The sequence below is a fragment of the Podarcis vaucheri genome (assembly GCF_965113315.1).
Source record: "Podarcis vaucheri genome assembly, chromosome: 13".
Classification (NCBI taxonomy): Eukaryota; Metazoa; Chordata; class Lepidosauria; order Squamata; family Lacertidae; genus Podarcis; species Podarcis vaucheri.
This window is the reverse complement of record NC_138751.1, coordinates 39,653,005-39,674,057: the sequence shown is the minus strand read 5'-3', so window position 1 is coordinate 39,674,057 and position 21,053 is coordinate 39,653,005. Positions and strand designations below refer to the sequence as shown.

The 21,053-nt window shown below is 46.4% G+C and overlaps 1 protein-coding gene and 1 long non-coding RNA gene across 2 annotated transcripts in view; one reads left to right on the top strand and one right to left on the bottom strand.

Moving 5' to 3' along the window:
- LOC309516085 overlaps positions 1-11,648 on the top strand; it is a 29,597-nt gene extending 17,949 nt beyond the window's left edge. The window contains exon 3 of the long non-coding RNA XR_014212758.1: positions 11,405-11,648. This is a non-coding gene — a long non-coding RNA (uncharacterized lncRNA). The remainder of the gene's footprint in view (positions 1-11,404) is intronic.
- On the bottom strand, positions 1,893-17,894 carry JOSD2 (Josephin domain containing 2). Its single transcript, XM_082194559.1, has 5 exons — positions 17,742-17,894; positions 15,384-15,568; positions 11,655-11,780; positions 9,792-9,986; positions 1,893-3,417 (listed from the first exon to the last, which is right to left on the bottom strand). The coding sequence occupies exons 2-5, from the start codon at positions 15,521-15,523 to the stop codon at positions 3,315-3,317; spliced, it is 564 nt and encodes a 187-aa protein (XP_082050685.1). The 5' UTR covers positions 15,524-15,568; positions 17,742-17,894; the 3' UTR covers positions 1,893-3,314.
- Between the last annotated feature and the right edge of the window lie 3,159 nt (positions 17,895-21,053).

Below are 21,053 nucleotides of genomic sequence, written 5' to 3'. Positions count from 1 at the left end.
CAGTTGAAACCTCCTCCTGGACATATAGCTGCCCAGACTTTGCCAAAACACCTCCAGCCACCCCTCTCGTTTCACTGTAAAACTGCTCTTCCCAGTTAAGAGCATTTCTCCCAATGGTCATTCAAAATCTGCACTCCTGTAACTTAAGCCCATAAGATCTAGGCCACATTCATGCCAGGATACCCTCCAAGTGTCACGATTTTCCAGGGACTATCTTGGAATTACACAGCCTCTGCTGCCGGCCTCCTTCCTTGGGAAGGTTGTAACAGGTGCTGGAGAGCAGGCGGGGAGAAGACTGAGAAATGCCCCTATTTTCACCTGAGGAATGTTGGAAGATATGGCCCTACATTTGTGAGATGTAGTTTGTTCAAGGTGCTTAAGAGTTGCTAGGACGCGGGTGGCGCTGTGGTCTAAACCACAGAGGCTAGGGCTTGCCGGTCGGAAGGTCAGCGGTTCGAATCCCCATGACGGGGTGAGCTCCCGTTGCTCGGTCCCTGCTCCTGCCAACCTAGCAGTTCAAAAGCACAAAGTGCAAGTAGATAAATAGGTACCACTCTGGCGGGAAGGTAAACGGCATTTCCATGCGCTGCTTTGGTTCGCCAGAAGCGGTTTAGTCGTGCTGGCCACATGACCCAGAAGCTGTACGCCGGCTCCCTCGGCCAGTAAAGCGAGATGAGCACCGCAACCCCAGAGTCATCTGCGACTGGACCTAATGGTCAGGGGTCCCTTTACCTTTACCCTTTAAGAGTTGTTGGGTGACCCTTATTCCCCTGGCAGAGCTCCAAATTCCAGGGTGGTATAACAATCAATTCTTCTCTGGGAATCAAAGCTCTAGAAGAGGAATAGGGGCCACGCAACAACTCTCAGCATCCTTAACAAACTACAGCTCCCACAATCCTTCAGGAGAAGCCATGACTGTTTATAAAGTGATATCACAGTGCTTTAAATGCATGGCATGAATGTGACCCTACCTTTGCCTTCTGGAAAAGCAGAGACCCAGCCTTTGACCTCTTCTGTATAGTAGCTCTTCAGTTTAATAAACAAAAGCAATAGGTAAGGTGGGGGGGGCAGGAACGGGCTAAGCCAATGGTAGCGACCAGGACCCCACGATCATCACCTGAGGCCCTTCCTCGTGTGCCTCTTCCACAACAGGTCTGGAGAACGGGCCTTTTCTGTGGTGGCTCCCTGCTTGTGAAATTGTCTCCCCAGGGAGGCTCGCCCGCCACCTTCATTACTGATATTTAGGCACCAAGCAAAAACATTCTTCTTCTTCTAGACATTTGGCTAATTGAACAATCAATGGTCTTTTAAAATGGGGGTGTGGGGTTGTTGTTTTTTATATTTAAGCGTTTTTGTGTTTTTGTATTGAACACTGGCCTGACGTCCTTAGAGGAAGAGTGATATAGATATTTTAATAAATATACATAGGGTTGCCATATGTCTGAGGTGACGATCTTGCCATTTATCCATAAAAATAGCTCAAAAACGGCATTTTTAAAAAGTGATTTTGCGCCCCCTAAAAAGAAAAAGAAAAAGCTCAACAACTTTTCTGCCCGGATTTTCACTGTTTGAAATATGGCAACCCTAAACGTACATGAATAAATAAATATACTTTGATGAAAAAAGAGGGCTAGCACCAGCATACGAAGAGAATGTCTCTGTTTTCATCTGTGAAGCGGTGGGGACACAGAAACACTCACTCACTAATATAATTAGCAACACAGAACTGGTTTCTTACCTGCAATAGGCAACCTTTCCCACTCCACTCATGCATTCCCCGACACAGTCACAGTGACTCTTCCAAAACAAGAGGCTGACTCTCCCTATGCAAGCAGGTGTGACTCCCTCCGCCCATTCCAGGGAAGAAGAAAAATACATTCCACGCAGAACAATCACAAACTCCAGCACACGTTTTATTGGTTTTGCATCACTTAGTTTTTCCTTCTTTTTCGGTTTTCCGAGAACTTAAAAAGGTTCTTGTGTTTTGGAAGAGGGGGAATATTTTCCTTGTCAGGAAAAGGACAGCACACGTTGCTAAACAAAGCATAAAGACTGGAAGGATTATTACTGGGGGTGGGGGGTGGCGAGAGAGAGCTGGGCAAGGTACTAGCCTCACTTCCTGACCGCTGCGGAAAAGCTGCGCAGCTCCCACTCATTTCTGACCTACTGCAAGGGACGCCATGTACCCCTTTGCAATTTTCCTCCCGGAGGATGAGAAACACACCTTTTCCTTTAAGAAGACTCCCTCCACCCACAAAAACAAAAACCTACCTCTTCCCCCTACCCCAATCCAACCTGTGCTTTGGAACAGGTAGAAATCCAACAGACAGATTGTCCCCAACACCTAACATTTTTGGGAGAAGCTTCCTGGTTGAATTTATGTTAGCCAGCAATTACGGGCCCAGGAGTTAAGTGCTTGCAGCCCTGCATCTCTGTGCAAGCCAATCTGCGACTCCAGCCCAATAATTCCTCTAGCCAACTTCACCCCGGTTCCCCGGACGTGCTAGCAAAATTGCACTTTCACACTCCTTTTCTCCCTCTTTCCCAACTTTGCTCATCAAGACAGCCAACTCAAGAGTTCTTAACCTCAGATATCATTCCTACGGCCTTCTGCAGGAAAAAAGAAAACGAGATGTCCTGCAAATTGCCCCTCCCAATATCCTCCCTTTGGGGGCACCCAGCACCTCGCCCCAAAATGAAGAGGTAGCAGATTTAAGGCAAAAGGCAAAGGAAGTCCTCGCTTAGCCCAAGGAACTCATTGTGATGCACTAGCAGAAATGGCTTTTCACGAAAGGGATCACGTATAAGCAGAGAAGAGAGGTCTGCTATGCCATAGCGGCCGGAAGCAGAACCGGGTAGTCAGACACATTTATATCGTCGACTGCCACATGCCAGGAAACGCACAAGGGTTGGACAGAACCATCATAGCCTGCCTGTAAAGCTAGACACATATATACACACACACACACCCTTCAAAGATCTGGCTGGTCGCTGTTGGAAGACATAGCATGACTCATCTCACAGGTCTTAACTGGTCGCGCCAGGAGACCTGCCACCATTTGGGCACTGCATCCTTTATTCCACACTGTCCCAGGACAGGTCAAGTCTTTAAAAAGCAAGGGGGAAGCTGGGGACTCCTATTTCCCGGAGAGGGGAGGAGGACGGATCTCGTACTGTCACTCCCAGACTGGCAGTGTAGAAACGGGAGGACGTGCAGCTTCTTCCTCCCCCACAATGCATGCAGCAGCCAGCACAACAGGGTGGGGCAGAGTGCTTCAGGGCAGGCTCCAACGTGGATCCATAGGCGCCAGGGGTCACCTGACTGTGCTCAGCCAGTTCCCAGCTTCGCTCGACTCATGGGGCACGACGAGCAGCAGCTCGCAAGGGCCCTGGGACAGTATTTCCTGCAGGAACACCCTGTGGTGAAGAAGAGGGAAGGAGGAAGAAGAGGTCACGGACAGGAATGTAGAAAACTGCCATTGGTCTCTCTAGCTCAGTACTGTCTATACCTGAAGGAGCGTCTCCACCCCCATCGTTCAGCCTGGACACTGAGGTCCAGCTCCGAGGGCCTTCTAGTGGTTCCCTCGCTGTGAGAAGTGAGATTACAGGGAACCAGGCAGAGGGTCTTCTCGGTAGTGGCGCCCGCCCTGTGGAATGCCCTCCTATCAGATGTCAAGGAAACAAACAACTGTGATGGAACCTCTACTCACGACCACAATCCGTTCTGGAGGCCCATCTGGAAGTCAAAACGGGTTGTTGGGAGGGGTGCCGTTGTGCGCAGGCAGCAATTGCCCGCTTCTGTGCATGCGCAAACGACGATCGGCACTTCTGTGCATGCGCGAATGGCGGCAAACCTGCTGGTTACTTCCGGGTTTGCCGCGGACGTTAGGCGAAATGGACGCTCACACCAGAAGGAAATTGCTCATTTTGCCTGGCACCAGTAAGACTTCCAAGTGGGGTGTAGCGTTTCAAGAGGAGGAACAAAATTCCAGGAGAGTTACTGGGCTGGTCTTTATCAAAAGCCAAAAGGCACTGCAGTGTCTCTGGGGAGTAGCTGGCTTACCGTGGCTTTTGAGGGCAAGAGGTTATATGCTTTGATGCTGTAGCAGCTGTTTAGATTATGGATGACATTCATGTCTCACACCCCCAGATGAGCAGGCTGTGTTCTCCATGTTCCTACCATCTTGTGCCTCCTCACGTGGTTAGCTTGGTTGATCCTGCAATGACCCTTTTGCTCAGTGCACACCTCAATTTTAACACTCTTATTTCATGAATCCGATGAAAGAATGGGGGGAAAAAACTGCCTGCATGATCTCTGGCTACAAGAAGTCGGTCTGGTTTTCTCAATTTAGTTCCTCTTTAATGACTTGCCTTTGCACCATCAGGTTTTCCACGCAACTTACAACCCAAAGTCAGTCACATACATTCTGAAAGTGGAACACACAGCAACAGAGCCAGCAGCGCCACAGCCTAGGGACAGAACACATGTGCTGCTTGCAGAAGGGCTTTTAGGTTCAATTCCCAGAATATCCAGGTAAGTACTGGAAGAGATCTCTCTCTGAAATCCTGGAGAGCTTCTGGTGGTCAGTGGAGGCCGGGAAGGGGGAACCTGTACCCTCCAGATTGTTGCTGGACTACAACTCCCATGATTCCAGACAACTGGGTTGATGGGAGTTGAAGTCCAACATTTTGGAGGGTCACGGTGTCCCCATTCCTGGTGTAGACGATACAGTGGTACCTCTGGATACGCACACCTCTGGTTGCGTATTCTTCGGGTTATGCACGCGGCAAACCCAGAAGTATTTTTCCAGGTTTTGCCAGGCACGCATGCGCAGAAGCGCTCTACTGCACATGTGCATGTGCAGAACAGGCACCTCCGGTTGCGAATTCCTCGGGATCCAACTAGAGCTCCAGAACAGATCCCATGCGCAACCGGAGGTACCACTGTACTTAGTTACATAGACCAATGCTCTTATTTGGTGCAATAATGCTAGAAAAATGCAACCTGTACTGCTGATAGAAATAGTGCGACTCACGCAACACGTTGGCGATTAATATGCACAGAACAATAATGATACATACTTTATCAAGCTTCTGAGAAAAATACAGAACATTAAACGAAGCCACAAAGACTTGCGAACTACCCAGTATAAAATGAACTTATAATGTCTGGTTTCAATAGATTTTTCAAATGCTTAACTCAGCCTTTTGAATAAGTTCATGAAGATACCAACAAAAGGTAAGTTCGGTGATATTCACAATACCGAGAGATGCTAGTAGAGTTGTAGATAGAGACAGGGTGTCGGCGTTTTGCACCTGTTTCGCCCTGGCAGTCCAAGTAATCAAAAGGCCACTGTTCACCCCCAATGGGGCCCTTTAACTGGGGCTTGCAGGTAGCCCACTCCCAAGATAGTTTTCCGGGCTTCTTCAGTGGTCTAATTTCAAAGTCTTGGTGCAAGGCAACTTATTTGGTGCAAGGCAACTGCCTGTGATTGTAACAGGTAGGAAACAAACGACCTATCACATTATTATTACCTGTCAAAAGTTCAGCAGAACGAAATTGTTTTTAAGTCGCTGCTGGACTGACATCTTATCCTCTTGAAAAGCCAAGGGCTCCCACTCCATCGGATTTCTTTTCTTTACCATTTTTAATACGTATAAAAGTCGTGGGTGGCAAATGCCACCTTTAAAGCAATTACCTGCTGTCTGAGAAGAGTAAATGCCTGCTCTGTGACACATCCATGCATCACCTTGTGAAACGAAGCACTCCAGGGCTGCTGCTATTTCCTCATGAGCAACTGGAATCCATATGCTAGCCTGCCCCTTACTCGGAAGCGAGTAACACTGTGCTCAGATGGTGCTGCTCACAAGTAACGACGCAAAAGGACTTCACCCTCAGAACTCTTTAGCAGCCTGAGTTTTAACACGGTGTCTGCAAACTGGGAGGATGGTTGCCAAAAGACTCGCTGGAAAGAATATCCCCTAAGCTGGGGCACTACCATGAAGACAATTTATCTCCAGTGACCACCCATCTATCCTCCCTGGAAGCTGGAAAACAGCCTCAGGACCTCAGGGAAAGGGCAAGTTCCTACAGGAGAAGGTGGTTCATCATCATCATCATCATCATCATCATCATCATCATATGCTGCCCATATGACAGGGTTGTCCCAGCCACTCTGGGTGGCACCCAACAAAAAATCTTCATTAAAACTTCAAAAAAGCCATTAAAAACTTCCCTGAACGGGAGTAGGGCTGTCTTCAGACGTCTTCTAAAAGTCAGTCAGTTGGGCATTCCACAGGGCAGGTGCCACTACCAAGAAGGCCCTCTGCCTGGTTCCCTGTAGCTTCACATCTCGCAATGAGAGAAGCACCAGAAGGTCCTCAGAGCTGGACCTCCGTGTCCTGGCTGAATGATGGAGGTGGAGCATTCTTCAGATACTCTGGCCCTAAGCTATTCTGAGCTGGTTTCAGGCATTGCCTCTCCAGTGGCAGAAACAGAAGACCTCTTCTGCAGCATCAGTAGTTGCAAATAGAAAAATGGGGCAACATTATGGTCCCTCTGGTCCATTTTCCCAGTATAACTCTGGCTTAACCCATCATGCAAAGGGTATCATCAGACAGATACACAAATGGGAAGTGGAAGAGACCTGACTGCTTTCCAGAGCAAGACTTTGCAAAGTACCTCGGGGCTGGCTTCTGCCTACCCATCCTGCAAAGGAACCCTACTTTTCAGCCTCATTTTAAAATGGCTTTTTGCTCAGGATTCTGGGCGCAGTCTTCATCGAGGAAGATGTTTCATTGAATCAGTTCATCTTGCCACCTGTGTGTCTGATGCAAGACTGCATCAAGGTCACAGTGACTGTGCAGAAATCCACAGAGCACATATTCCAGCACATAACCCTCCAGAGCTGGTGTAATATGTTCCCGGGACCCAACAAGCTGACAGAAAATCTACCCTTCTGTATCCAGGCAGTTTTTGATTTATTTATTTTTTCAAACTGGTTTTTGGCCTGGGTCTAACAAATTCAATTTGGCTGCAGCATCATAAACTGCAAAAACCATGCATGCCTGGATGAAATCTACTAGTGAGGTGTGTGACTCTAATGGTTGGTATTAGCGTGAGGCAAGCTGGCTTTGCCATTTTTTTATTCTGTACTCCCAATTCCCAAATGCAGCGGACACTCGGGTTGTGAACGTGATCCGTGCGGGATGCACGTTCGCAACCCGCAGCATTCGAAACTTGCACCTGCGCATGCGCAGGTTGTGATTCAGCGCTTCTGCGCATGCATGACCACTGAAACCCGGAAGTAACCTGTTCCGGTACTTCCGGCTTTTGGTGGTCCGCAACCCAATAAAACGCAACCTGAAGCGGCTGTAACCCGAGGTATGACTGTACACCATATTCTGTTAAGCCTGTATTTTATCGGCAAAGGGTTCTTACGCTTATGTTATACACTCCACTTGCAAGCAACCATGTTTACATGGGTCACCGTGTAATTAATAAATTAATTGGTCCTCTCTTGCTCAGGGCTGCTGCTCAGCCCTGAGCGGCCCTCAATATGGGAAGACTTGGGACAGGCTGCTCAGCAACCTCGAGCGACTTCCAGGCAACAGCTGCAGCGGCGTATATGAGTCTCTTTCTCTCTCACCTCCCCACACGCCCTCCCTATTGAAGTGGGGTGGTTCCCCACTTTATGCAATTTCACTTATGCGTGCGGGGGCCCAGAACATAAATCCCGCATAAGTGTGTGTGTGGGAGGGGGAACACCTGCAACCTTCTGAATAAAGCATTACATTTATCCTTGCACAGCTGCTTGAATTGAACTTGGTTCTGAATCCCATACCTGCCTGCTTTGTCACACGCTGCCGAGTTCCCTTGTGAGACTCAAAAGGCAGCGAGTGGGCTGGTTGGCTCGTGTCTTTGTGAATCCCAAAGATGTCCAGAGAACAACGTCTGTTTCCTCTGAGCTCAGGAACGGGGGGGAAACAGGGGTGGTGGCAATAACATCTCCCAAATGTATCTCTCTCAAATACGTCTCTCATGCTGTCAGCTCAGAGTAACAAAACCATAATAGTAATGATAAATTTATTATATAATGTATTATTGCTACCTCGCCCATCTGGCTGGGTTTCCCCAGCCACTCAGGGCGGCTCCCAACAGAAGATTAAAAGCACGATAAAACATCAAATATTAAAAACTTTCCTAAACGGGGCTGCCTTCAGATGTCTTCTAAAAGTCAGATATAGTCATACCTCGGGTTACAGCCACTTCAGGTTGCTTTTTTTAGGTTGCGGACCGTCGAAACCCAGAATTACCGGAACGGGTTACTTCTGGGTTTTAGTGGTCGTGCATGCGCAGAAGCGCAAAATCACACTTTGCGCATGCACAGAAGCACAAAATCGCAACCCGCACAAAAGCAGACACGGGTTGCGAATGCTGTGGGTTGTGAACGTGCATCCCGCATGGATCACGTTCGCAACCCGAGCGTCCGCTGTAGTTGTTTATTTCCTTGACATCTGATGGGAGCGCGTTCCACAGAGCGGGCGCCACTACCAAGAAGGCCCTCTGCCTGGTTCCCTGTAACTTCTCGCAGTGAGGGAACTGCCAGAAGGCCCTTGGAGCTGGATTTCAGTGTCCTGGCAGAACGGGGGTGGAGACGCTCCTTTACATGTTGGCAGTGGCGAGATTAAAACTACACAAACTTCTTTTTACCACCTCGAGTATTCTTGGGACCCGTGTATCTTCAGACTCCTCCTCCTGTATATCCATCTCCATCTCCACCTTTGCTCTCTCCCACCACCGAATGACATACCATGAACAGCTACTAGAAGCCAGGCTTTTTTGATAACAGCACCAACCTATGGACTCTCCTTCGTTGGTGGTTTTTAAACATAGGTTAGTTGGGCATCTGCCATGGAGGCTTTAGCCAAGTTCCCTGCATTGCAGGGGGTTTGACTGCATGACCCTTGGGGTCCCTTTCCAACTCTACAATTCTGTGATTCTATGAATAACTTTCCAAGGAAAGCTTGTCAGGACCCAACACTTCATACTCTTCTAGACGCCTGGCAAAGAGAAGACAAGACTATCCCAGAAGTCTTTGAACTGAGTTTTCTGATGCTCTTGTTTACCTGCAAAACTGGTAGTGTTTGGTTTTCCAGTAAGGTTATAATGTATTTCTTATTTATTGCCGAATAGCCACCTAGCAGGAATGCTATGGCAGTGGATTCCTTTAAATCAGCAAAATGAGCTTTGAGGTCTTTCTCACACTATAAATTCTATTCCACTGCACAATCTGCTTTGGTGCAAGCCAACTCTGATTCGCTTTGAGGTGCGAGGAGGATAAAGGAGGCAGGATATAAAGTATTTAAAAATAAATCACTGGGACTACACAGTAAAGGTAAAGGGACCCCTGACCATTAGGTCCAGTCGTGACCGACTTTGGGGTTGCAGCGCTTATCTCGCTTTATTGGCCGAGGGAGCCGGCATACAGCTTCCAGGTCATGTGGCCAGCATGACTAAGCCGCTTCTGGCGAACCAGAGCAGCGCACGGAGACGCTGTTTACCTTCCCACCGGAGTGGTACCTATTTATCTACTTGCACTTTGACGTGCTTCTGGACTGCTAGGTGGGCAAGAGCAGGGACCGAGCAAAGGGGGCTCACCCCGTCGCAGAGATTCGAACCGCCGACCTTCTGATCGGCAAGTCCTAGGCTCTGTGGTTTAACCCACAGCGCCACCTGCGTCCCTGGGACTACACAGTAGTCGTCCCCAAACCAGCCACAGGAGCAGTACCTGAGGTCAGATTCACCACCGATTGGAGCCGGACCCTTCAGCTTGGAGTCAAGGTTGTAGTAGGTGCCATCAAGCTGGCGCACGGCGATCCAGTGGCGGCGCCTCACTGGGAGGGACAGGAAGCCCAGACACACGTTGGACGGGACATTGATGATGAAGCCAAGAACCCCTTCCAGGGAGAGCTGCTCTAGGGGCCTAAGGCACAAAGGGAGATGAGACTTGTCAAAGAGGATATGATTCTAGAGAGACACACAGATTTCTCAAGTGACTCGTAGAAACTCAACGGTGTTGAGCTGTTAAGAAGCTAAAGCAGGTCTCAACCAGGGTGGATTTGATTTAAATCACTAGTCAGTAAGACTTGATTTAAATCTTTCTTTCTTTTTTTTTTTTACAGAAAGACTCATTCTTGCTATTATAATCTTAATATTTACAACCAAATGGAGGTTTCGTTTTTGGAAGAATAATTTTTCAGAGTAGTTTTTACAGTTATATCAAAAATTACTGATTAGAAATACATAGACCGACAATTACAAAATTATTATGAGGTTTAATAAATTAACTGTTTATATTTGGACAACTTTTCTGCCGTACTTTATTGGAAGAAGAAAAATAATCATTTCCTTAATAACAATGTAAATGATTTATTTCACTAAAACAATAACACTATAGCACATGTATCCATGTTTGTTAACTGATGTGGTTAAACAATTTTTTAAAAAAACTTAGACTGAGTTTTAGCACATATGAAAAACTTAAAACATATCCTTATTTCCTGATGAATAGCCTTTGGACTATAATGTAACTTAAATAGAAAACTATCTTTAGAAAGATTTTTCCTCCAAAAGCATTTTATTTTAAAAATCCGATTTAAATTTTAAAAATCTGATTTTTGATTTTTTATTTTTAATCCACCCTGGTCTCAACACAGTCAGTCCTTGGGAAAGGAGGAGAGTATCTGGGAGCAAAATAAAAGTCACTTCCACTTTCTCCAAAATTCCAGGTCCAAATTTTTAAAGGGGAGCAATTCACGGTAGGGGGAAACAACAAAAACACCCTATGGCAGGCATGTCCAACTCCCAAGAGACTGCAATCTATTCCCACTATAACAAAACTGGCAGTGATCTACCCTTTGAATTGACCAAAGTTGTTGAGCTTTTTGTGGAGAGAAAGACCAAGGGTGCCCCGCAATCAACTGGTAGATTGTGATTGACCTGTTGGACATGCCTGCCCTATGGGGACTGCAATCATATCAAAAGAGCAAATGGTGGGAGATTTCAGCGGCTGCCTCTAGTTCCATGAGACTTTGGCCTTCCTTACTCAACATTGCAGCGCAGACCAACTTACCTCGGGTGCTTGCAATTCATCTCCATGCGCACAGGTAACATGGGGAGGTGAAACAGGGACACTTCCTGCCGCCTTGAGCCAGCAAGAGCCCCTCCATGAGCTCAGCTGGGACTAGACGCCGATTGGCTGCCCTCTTTCTCTCCAAACGCTCTCACTGCAGTGGCCACTCCATCCGGTTATTAGACCTGAAGATGCTATGCAACTCTGCTTAGTTCCCTTTCCCCCGCCTCTCCCTTCACTTCTCATTCTGTTTTCCTTTCATATAATAGAATTGCACCTTAGATTGGCAGTCATGGCCCCCAGCAATTTGGCAGAAAGGCATCCCTTAAACATAATAAAGAAAGAAGCTAAAGGAGGAAGGTGGAAGAAGATCTGCCGATGGGAGGGAGAAGGACGGGAGCGTGGCAAGTCGGCCACCGTAGCAATGGCAAGCCGGGAGATGATGGGGAGCCTGCAAAGTCGCCTGCACCAGGGGGAAGCAGATACACAACACCAGGCAAAGGTTGCTGCTCTCCTCACCTCCGTTTGTCCCACCAGATGGCTTCTAGACCCACACTCTGAAGAGCTGCCATGATGACGTTGACATCATAGTTACCGGTTCCCAGAAAGCTGCGGTGCGGGTTCCACCTGGCATCTGGGGCCAGCCTGTTGGAGGGAAGGAAGGAGGGACTCACTGTAAGAATCAGAGGGCTGGATACCAGTGAAAGAATAAGGCACAGGGAAATTCTTGGGATCAGTGTAGGACCCCAATCAGAGAATTACTGTTTTGAATTATTATTAATGTGTACCCCACCCATCTGACTGGGTCGCCCCACCTGCTCTGAGCGGCTTCCAGCATATATAAAAACATAGTAAAACATTAAACCTCAAAAAGCTTCCCTACACAGGGTTGCCTTCAGATCTTTCCTAAATGTTATATACAGTCATACCTCGGGATAAATACGCTTCAGGTTGAGCGCTTTTGGGTTGCGCTCCATGGCGACCCGGAAGTAACAAAGCATGTTACTTCCAGGTTTCACCGCTCGCGCATGTGCAGACAGTCAAAATGATGTCACGCGCATGCGCAGAAGCGGCAAAATGCGACCCGCGCACACGCGTCTTACGTTCCGTTTGGGATGCGAACGGGACTCCGGAACGGATCCCGTTCGCATCCTGAGGTACCACTGTACAGTGGTACCTCTGGTTATGTACTTAATTCGTTCTGGAGGTCCGTTCTTAACCTGAAACTGTTCTTAACCTGAAGCACCACTTTAGCTAATGGGACCTCCCGCTGCTGCCGCACGATTTCTGTTCTCATCCTGAAGCAAAGTTCTTAAACCGAGGTACAGTGGTGCCCCGCAAGACGAATGCCTCGCAAGACAAAAAACTCGCTAGACGAAAGGTTTTTTCATTCGCGATTTGCCTCGCAAGACGAATTCCCCTATGCGCTTGCTTCGCAAGACGAAAACGTGTTGCGACTTTGTTAAGCCGTTTAAACCGTGCTTCGCAAGAAGAAAAATTCGTTAGACGGCAAAAATTGCGGAACGAATTAATTTCGTCTTGCGGGGCACCACTGTACTATTTCTGGGTTAGCGGAGTGTGTAACCTGAAGTGTATGTAACCCGAGGTACCACTGTAATTACTCAACTCCTTAACGTCTGATGGCACGACCGGACAGATGCCACTACAACAAAGGCCCTCTGTCTGGTTCCCTGTAACTTCACTTATCTCAGTGAGGGAACCGCCAGAAGGCCTTAGAAGCTGAACCTTAGTGTCTGGGTTGAGCGATGGGGGTGGAGATGCTCCTTCAGGTATACAGGGCTGAGGGCATTTAGGGCTTTAACCACATCATGTTGTCTCTCCTCAATACCCACCTTCTGTGGTCAGCACAACCCCTTAGTCCGTATGTATGATTTAACCTAAGTACAGTGGTTCCTAGGGTTACATACGCTTCAGGTTACAGACTCCACTAACCCAGAAATAGTGCTTCAGGTTAAGAACTTTGCTTCAGGATGAGAACAGAAATCGTACTCCGGCGGTGCGGCGGCAGCAGGAGGCCCCATTAGCTAAAGTGGTGCTTCAGGTTAAGAACAGTTTCAGGTTAAGTACGGATCTCCGGAACGAATTAAGTACTTAACCCCAGGTACCACTGTACATCATTACTGAATTGCATTGCAAACTCCCCCAGCCCCATTTCCATCTTCCTCTGTCAGATGCTATATTGTATTCTCTAAGAGATAGTCCTTTCTTTCTTCTATTCTGTAAAAGCACCAACCCAATGATGTTACTATGTAGCTGTTGTTATTTCTTTTTTATTATCCTGCAAATTTACTCATTTATTCTCAACCTGAAGATTTTTGCTTCTCCTAAGTTTGTGCCGAATAAAATATGTGCGTTTCACACATCCTGTTCTCTTTCTGCCCATTTCAAGTTTGTAGAAACTTGTCCCCAGAGAGAGTCACCCTCAAAATATATCGAGAATAAAGGATGTGTACTTCTTTCTATTCAACTGCCTCCTCTGCTTTTCCAGAGAAATATTATACCCCAGGGAGGAGTGCTTGCCCCGAACAACGTTGTATAAAAATGAACAATCAATCAACAGATCTATACGGCAAAAGAAGCAGTATTTCAGATGCTGAATTTACACCTGTTCCATCCGCTGGAGTGGCTGCCGAGTGCAAGATATATATCTGCACTGTGCTAATTAAAGTACGGCGATGACCAGTGGATTTAAGTGACTAAAGGAAACAGCATCTCCCGCAAAACACCCTGGGAGTTGCCCAGTCCATCCATCAACTGTCAAGGACACAGGTGGACCATCCCTTCGGTGACAGGCATGCAGAATTAGTGCCCTGCCCTAGTCCAGCGCTCCTGAATTTAAAGGCGCACTGGCAGGTCCATGCCAAGTGGAAGGGGTGATGCGCCACCATGTGCCAATGCAGAACTGTGTTTTAAAGATGATTCACTGAAAGCAAGTCAAGCACAAGTTATGCCAAACCTCACACGCAGTGTTCAAAATCAGCCATGGCTTTCGACCACTTTTGACTTGGAGAAGATGCCTGGGACCCAGGATGATGCCTGACATGTCCACCATCTGGAGGCGCATACCTGGGGATCATTGGATCGGGACTGTTTCTTTCACCCACTAATGCCCCATCCTGTAGAATTCCATCAGTTGTTTTTTATCCGCACAAGGAATGGATTTCTGGAACCAAAATGCTTTTTCTGGGCAGCCTGGGCAGGAGCAGTTACCATCAAGAAAGAGGTTGGAATCAGCCTATATATATATATATATATATATAGGGACACGGGTGGCGCTGTGGGTTAAACCACAGAGCCTAGGACTTGCTGATTCGAAGGTCGGCGGTTCGAATCCCCACGACGGGGTGAGCTCCCGTTGCTCGGTCCCTGCTCCTGCCAACCTAGCAGTTCGAAAGCACATCAAAGTGCAAGTAGATAAATAGGTACCGCTCCGGTGGGAAGGTAAACGGTGTTTTCGTGCACTGCTCTGGTTCGCCAGAAGTGGCTTAGTCATGTTGGCCACATGACCTGGAAGCTGTACGCCGGCTCCCTTGGCCAATGAAGCGAGTTGAGCGCCGCAACCCCAGAGTCGGTCACGACTGGACCTAATGGTCAGGGGTCCCTTTACCTTATATATGTGTGTGTGTGTGTGTGTGTGTGTGGACTGTCCCTGCATCAAGGCACTTTTCTTCTTTAAGTTCTCAAAGCTCTTAACCTAGCTCAAGGTTGTCATCTGATCTAGCCAGATCTATAACTGAGAATCAACCACAGTGAGTCCATCATTTGAAAAATAAGACTTTAGAGCTGTCTTGCCCCAAAATGGCAATGAGACATTCCATTATGGCAACTGTAACTTTGGTTTAAAGAGCTGTTTGGCACCTAGCTTATATATCTGAGTTTCTAACACTGCTCACATGCATTTCATGGTACTGTGGGGGCTGTCTATGGGGTTCTCCAGCAGCCAGCCTGGAGGTGCTAATCCTCAAGGCTGCCAGATTTGGGGGGCACAGCAGGAAATATGAAGGAGATACAGCCTTCGCCTTCCTCTCCCCCTCCCTCCTTGAAAAAACAATTGACTGTCGGGGAATTTTAAAAGGCGACTGTAATAAGCCATTTACAGAGCTGAAAGGCTGTTAGGGCATTGATAAAAGGATCCTGCATGCAGAGAAAAGTCTCCTCTGGGAATCTTGAAAGCAGATACAGAGGTATTAGCGAGAGGCGAAAGCACAAGACGTTCCAGCCACTCACTTCTTGCAGATCTCATCCGCCGCCTCTTGCGTGAAAATTCGTTCCTGCAAGACGTTGTTGAGGGCATGGACGGCACACAGCTCCAGCCGCTGCCGCTCATGGTAAACCCCAGGAGCTTCGTTTCGTCCGGACCCGGACATCACATCTACACAGGTCCAAGAAGTTCTTCCTGCAAGAGATCAGCCCTGCAAAGAAAGTCCAATGATGAAATCACAGAAGACAGAGAAGGCAGGCAAATCAATGTAATTGCATTAGTGAGCTACTGCCTGGCTGGTAGTTTCACATCAACTATGTGTTCCCTGGCCTTTCTCACATTGGCCCCTTTCCTCTTTGCCCGTTCTGTCTCATCATTTCCCTTACCCTCTCAAGCGGCTTACTTTGGTCTTCTCGGCTACCCCTTTACCTACTCTGAACCTCTTTTAAGTTGCCATAGGCCTAACACCTTCTCAAGTCACCTGCCTTCTCTTCTACTCATCTCCAAGGCATTCCTACCTGCCACACCCCCTCTCTTGCATCACAGCAGCTCAGCCAATGGCAGTCAGCGACTCTCCTGCCTGCTCCCACCCGACTCCAGCATCAGGGAAGTCCCAACCAATCACTGCTGAGACTTCGACCATCATCAACAACACCACAAAAGCCACGAGTGCATAACGACAAATGTGAACTTCCATGGCAGAAAGGCAGTATCTGAATTCAACAAATAACATGCCCCCACAAAAATGAATACTCCTAAAGTCTAAGAGATGGAAGAGAACAAATGAAAACGCATATTACTAAACCACACAGAAATCAAATATTTTAGCCACTAGAGCAGTAAAAAAAAAAAAAAGAGTGCTTAAAGAATTCACCACCAAGATGCATTTATTGGTGAAATTTATTATTTATTGATGTATTTTTATACCGCCCTTCAATGCAGCAGTCACAGGACAGCGGACAACTAAATAACATACAACAAAATATAATACATGATACAATTGTTACGATCAAAATTCACATAAAATTCACACAACTAATGTAGCTGTAGCATTAAAACTGACTTCACCGAAAGCGTTTTGAACCACTAGGTCTAAAACAGTCATTCCTCCACAATATACAGCAGAACTCTGTCTACTCTGATGTAAGTCGTATTGAATTCAATACTCCTGGGTAAATAGTGTTAGGATTGCAGACTAAAGGCACTTAACGTTTAAAGATCAAAACCGTTTTCCCCCTTCCACCCTGCTTTATTTTGTTTTAACAGGAACAGAACAGCTCTACTGCAATTTGCTAAAACTATAATTGCCCAAACGAGTCCTCACTAGCTAAGTTCCCCGGGCAAGCAAGGTAATGCCAGCAAAGCAATGCCAATTCATGTCACAACTGTACTGGCTTTTTAAAAAGGTCCCCTAAAATACAGTAGCTACCAATTTACATGCTAAGAAGAAAGACACAGGGCTGCTGCATTAAGACTGAGAAAGCAGATCCGCAGAAACTAAGGAACCCCCAAGTTACACCTGCCTTTTAATTCCAGTGGTCCTACTCTGAGTGAAGACTAGCATGGGGAAGGGAGGTATATTGGTTCATTTCGTTGTGTGTTTTGTGTTTCCACCCTGTATTTTTATGCTGTAAACCGCCCTGAGATCTACGAACGAAGGACGGCATCCAAATTTAGTAAATAAATAGGAAGTTGAGATAATTCGAACCTGTTTTAGCATTTTAACTTTGTTACGTTTCAAAGCGCCTGGATTTTATCGCCTGATCTTCTTGCAAAGCACTTTGAGGGCTGCTGTTTTTCTTTGAAAGCAAGCAGCGTATAGATTTTTAGCTAACTAAACGAATAAAACAAACAAACAACCTCGAACCGCCTGGACAGGAGAGTTACTGGTAATTCCCCATGCCCAAAGTGTGTTTCCAAAAGCAATTATAAACATATTATTTAAAAGTCTAGCGGCCAAATGACAGCTGGCGGCTCACAGTCTTCTATTTCACCAGGAAATTTTTCCTAATCCCAATCATAGATACAACCATATTACTTTTGTATATATATTTTTAAAAACCAGAGAGAGAGAGAGAGAGCTTACAGCTCACAGTCCTTTCCTTTTCGCTAGAAAACTTTCCCTAATCGCAATTTAATAGGTTGCTGCACTGGGGGGTGCTGCTGATCCTTCCCTGGCAGGCTGGCAGCACTCTGTACATGCTCTAAAGCGCAGTTGTTTTTGTTAATCGTAAAGCCCCCAGTCTTAAAAGAAACCCTCCCCTGTTGTTGTTCTTGTTGTTTTTAAATCCCCTTCCCCAGCCAGCTTAATAGCCTGGCCAACAATACCCAGACTTCCCAGGAGGAGAAAAATAACAATAATAATAACAATAAAAGCATCTTACCCTCGCGAAGCTGGGACTCCAGCAACTAAAACTCCGCCCCGTGCCCATCCCCGGGACCCGCTTCCTTTGAAGGCCAGGCTGACAGTGCAAAGGGCGTGGGCGGCGAACTACCATTCCCGGCGAGCATCGGGCGAGGGCGGCGGGACTTCAGCTCCCGGCATGCCTCGCGGCGCCGGCCGGAAGGAACGCGGCGAAACCTCTTTTTCCCCCAGATCTGCGCCGGTGACGTAGCGTCGTGTGGGCGGAGGCGAACTGCAGGCGCGGTACAGGCAGAAGCCACAAAGCGCGCTATGGCAACGGGATGGCAATGCAGTGGAATGGCCAATAAGGCCAAGCAAATGTGAAAATAAAAATTAATAAATAATCATATAGTCTAGGAGAGTGAAGAGAAAGAGTTAACGCCCGGTCAGGGGCAGAAGGGCAGGGCTCCTGCCTCGTCTGCAACGAGCAACTTTGAATTTACCTTGCAAATTCCTCATTTGGAAATAGCTTGCGCAGGTGCATGTCTGTAGAGACAGTGGATAGTGCAAAGCGTCAGGTGCGCTGCTGGATCTTAGCTGTCAACTTTTCCCTTTTCTTGCAAGGAATCCTATTCGGAATAAGGGAATTTCCCTTTAAAAAAGGAATGTGGTGGATCAGTGCTTAAGGGTTATTGTGTTTGTTTAAAAACAATAAAACGGGGGGAGGTTTGAAATAATTTTTATTTGATTTAATACGACCATATAAATCCACATTTAAAGATTCCGGATTTACGTATAAGATAAAGAAGCTATAGCTTAGGGCCCCACTCTCTTGGGGGGCCCCCTGCAAAATTAGGAGTCTTTGTAAATTGTGTTTCTAAAGGAACTTTTGTTATTGCCAAACGCCAGTGGGTTTGCATTATTAAGTTTGTTATGAATAAAATATTTTAAGTTAGAGCTTAATCATTATTTCACTATTAATATACTTCTTACAGTAGTACCTTGGGTTACAGACGCTTCAGGTTACAGACTCTGCTAACCCAGAAACAGTACCTCAGGTTAAGAACTTTGCTTCAGGATGAGAACAGAAATCGTGCTCCGGCAGCGCGGCGGCAACGGGAAGCCCCATTAACTAAAGTGGTACCTCATGTTAAGAACAGTTTCAGGTTAAGAACAGACCTCCAGAACGAATTAAGTTCTTAACCAGAGGTACTACTGTAGTTCTATTACAGTTCAACAATTACTTTGATAAAATACATATTTTGTTATGTGCAAAATGGCTTTAGATACCTATAGCATATATTCAACACAAAAACAGTGTCAATTTGTTGTTGACAAAGGACAGCTGGACATATAGAGCCCATTACCTTCAGAAGCTTAGGGCCTCATCAAACCTAAATCCGGCCCTGCCTCTGACAGTAACAATTAGGAACAAAACAAGCCAAAAGTTCACTAAGGAATGGGAGTGCTATAAAAACTTACCTAGAAAAACATTGTTCTCAAATAAAACCTTTATTATGCTTTGATTAATTTTTGCAAAAGACAAAAACAGTTATTATAACCAAACAATCTAATACCAAGAAGTGGAAAACATCTAAAGAAGGCAATTAAGGAAAAGGAAAAATTGACTCAAATTGAGGTGGTGGACGGAAGCGAACCCAAAAGATTAGAATATTTAAGGTTTGATAATTAAATATAATAAGTATGAGGAACGGGTGGTGGGAAAGATAATTAGTGGCTATGCATTTTTTTCTTTATCTCTTTTCTTATGTAACTGTTTATTCCTAGGTGTAGCTCAAATTAAGGATGGAAAATGTATATGGATGTATGCAAAACAGAACTTAATAAAAATTATATATATATAAAAGATTCCTCCAAACCTCTGGACTTCCCACCTTCCCCACTGTGGGTCCTATTATTAACCTTTTCAACTGCATATTTTTTTCAATAGACCATATTTAATACAACTCCATTATCTCCATAGTACTTGCAACATTACAAGTGTTATTTCAATCCCGCTAGTGTTTTCATCTGCTTACACTGGTCTCCAAGATAAAGGTGTTTGTCAGTAGCAGTCTTGGAGCCTCCCCTGCTTAAATTCCCTTTTCTATGCAGCTGTGGGTATATTAGGAGCCCTTGTCCTCCTGCCCATCTGCCCATCCTAATAACACGTTCCTGGAACGGAGTCTTCATTTGTGCAGTTTCCAGCCCACTAGCAGAAATTTCGGGGGCGCGGGTGGTGCTGCGGGTTAAACCACAGAGCCTAGGACTTGCCGATCAGAAGGTTGATGGTTCAAATCCCCGCGACGAGGTGAGCTCCCGTTGTTCGGTCCCTGCTCCTGCCAACCTAGCAGTTCGAAAGCACGTCAAAGTGCAAGTAGATAAATAGGTATCACTCCAGCGGGAAGGTAAACGGCGTTTCCGTGCGCTGCTCTGGTTTGCCAGAAGGGGCTTAGTCATGCTGGCCACATGACCCGGAAGCTGTATGCCGGCTCCCTCGGCCAATAAAGTGAGATGAGCGCCGCAACCCCAGAGTCAGTCACGACTGGACCTAATGGTCACGGGTCCCTTTACCTTTTAGCAGAAATCTCATGCTTTTCAAGAGCTCTGACAGACAGAAGTTCCACAGGTACAGCTCATGCTATCGCTGCACCTTTGTTAGCAGAAGCTGACTGTTGGTGGGCGCCTGTCCGGAAAGGTGGCAACACTTAAAACTTTCATAGAGCTCTGAAAGGCCAAAATTGAGGCACATCTTCCTAACACCTGACATTACTGCCAACTATATGGTGTGGATTTGGCAAGAAGGAACTAGCAGGCACACTTCTTACTTTCCGCAGTCATTCCTTCTTGGCTGTGCACTGCAATGTCCGACATAACCAAAACAAAAAGGGAATTCCTTAACTTCCCATGGACTTCTCTCCTTTGTGGGTCCTTACGTTAACTTTTTTCCTCTGGCATCTTCTCTGTTAATCCAATTCTTCATTCTAGGCAACTGCAATTTGTTTAATTTTCAACACATTAGCATAGCATGTAACATACATATGTATTATCAGAATAATAATATGTCTTACAGCAGGGGCAGCCAACACGGTGTCTCTGATTTTTGGACTACAACTCCCATCATTCCTAGCTATTCAGCCAAGCGCTCCTCAAAATGCACTCTTAACAATGGCATTCTAAAGGCCCATTCTGAAATTTAGTGTACCCCGATGTGGCTGTTCAGGGGCAGCCAGTATATTTCAATGACTATTCTCAGTCATTCGTTTTAGTGTCTTCCCTTCAGATGTCATGTTTCATCCTTCTACAAATGTGAGGCAGTTTTAACTGACGAATCAGGTTACATCCCATATTA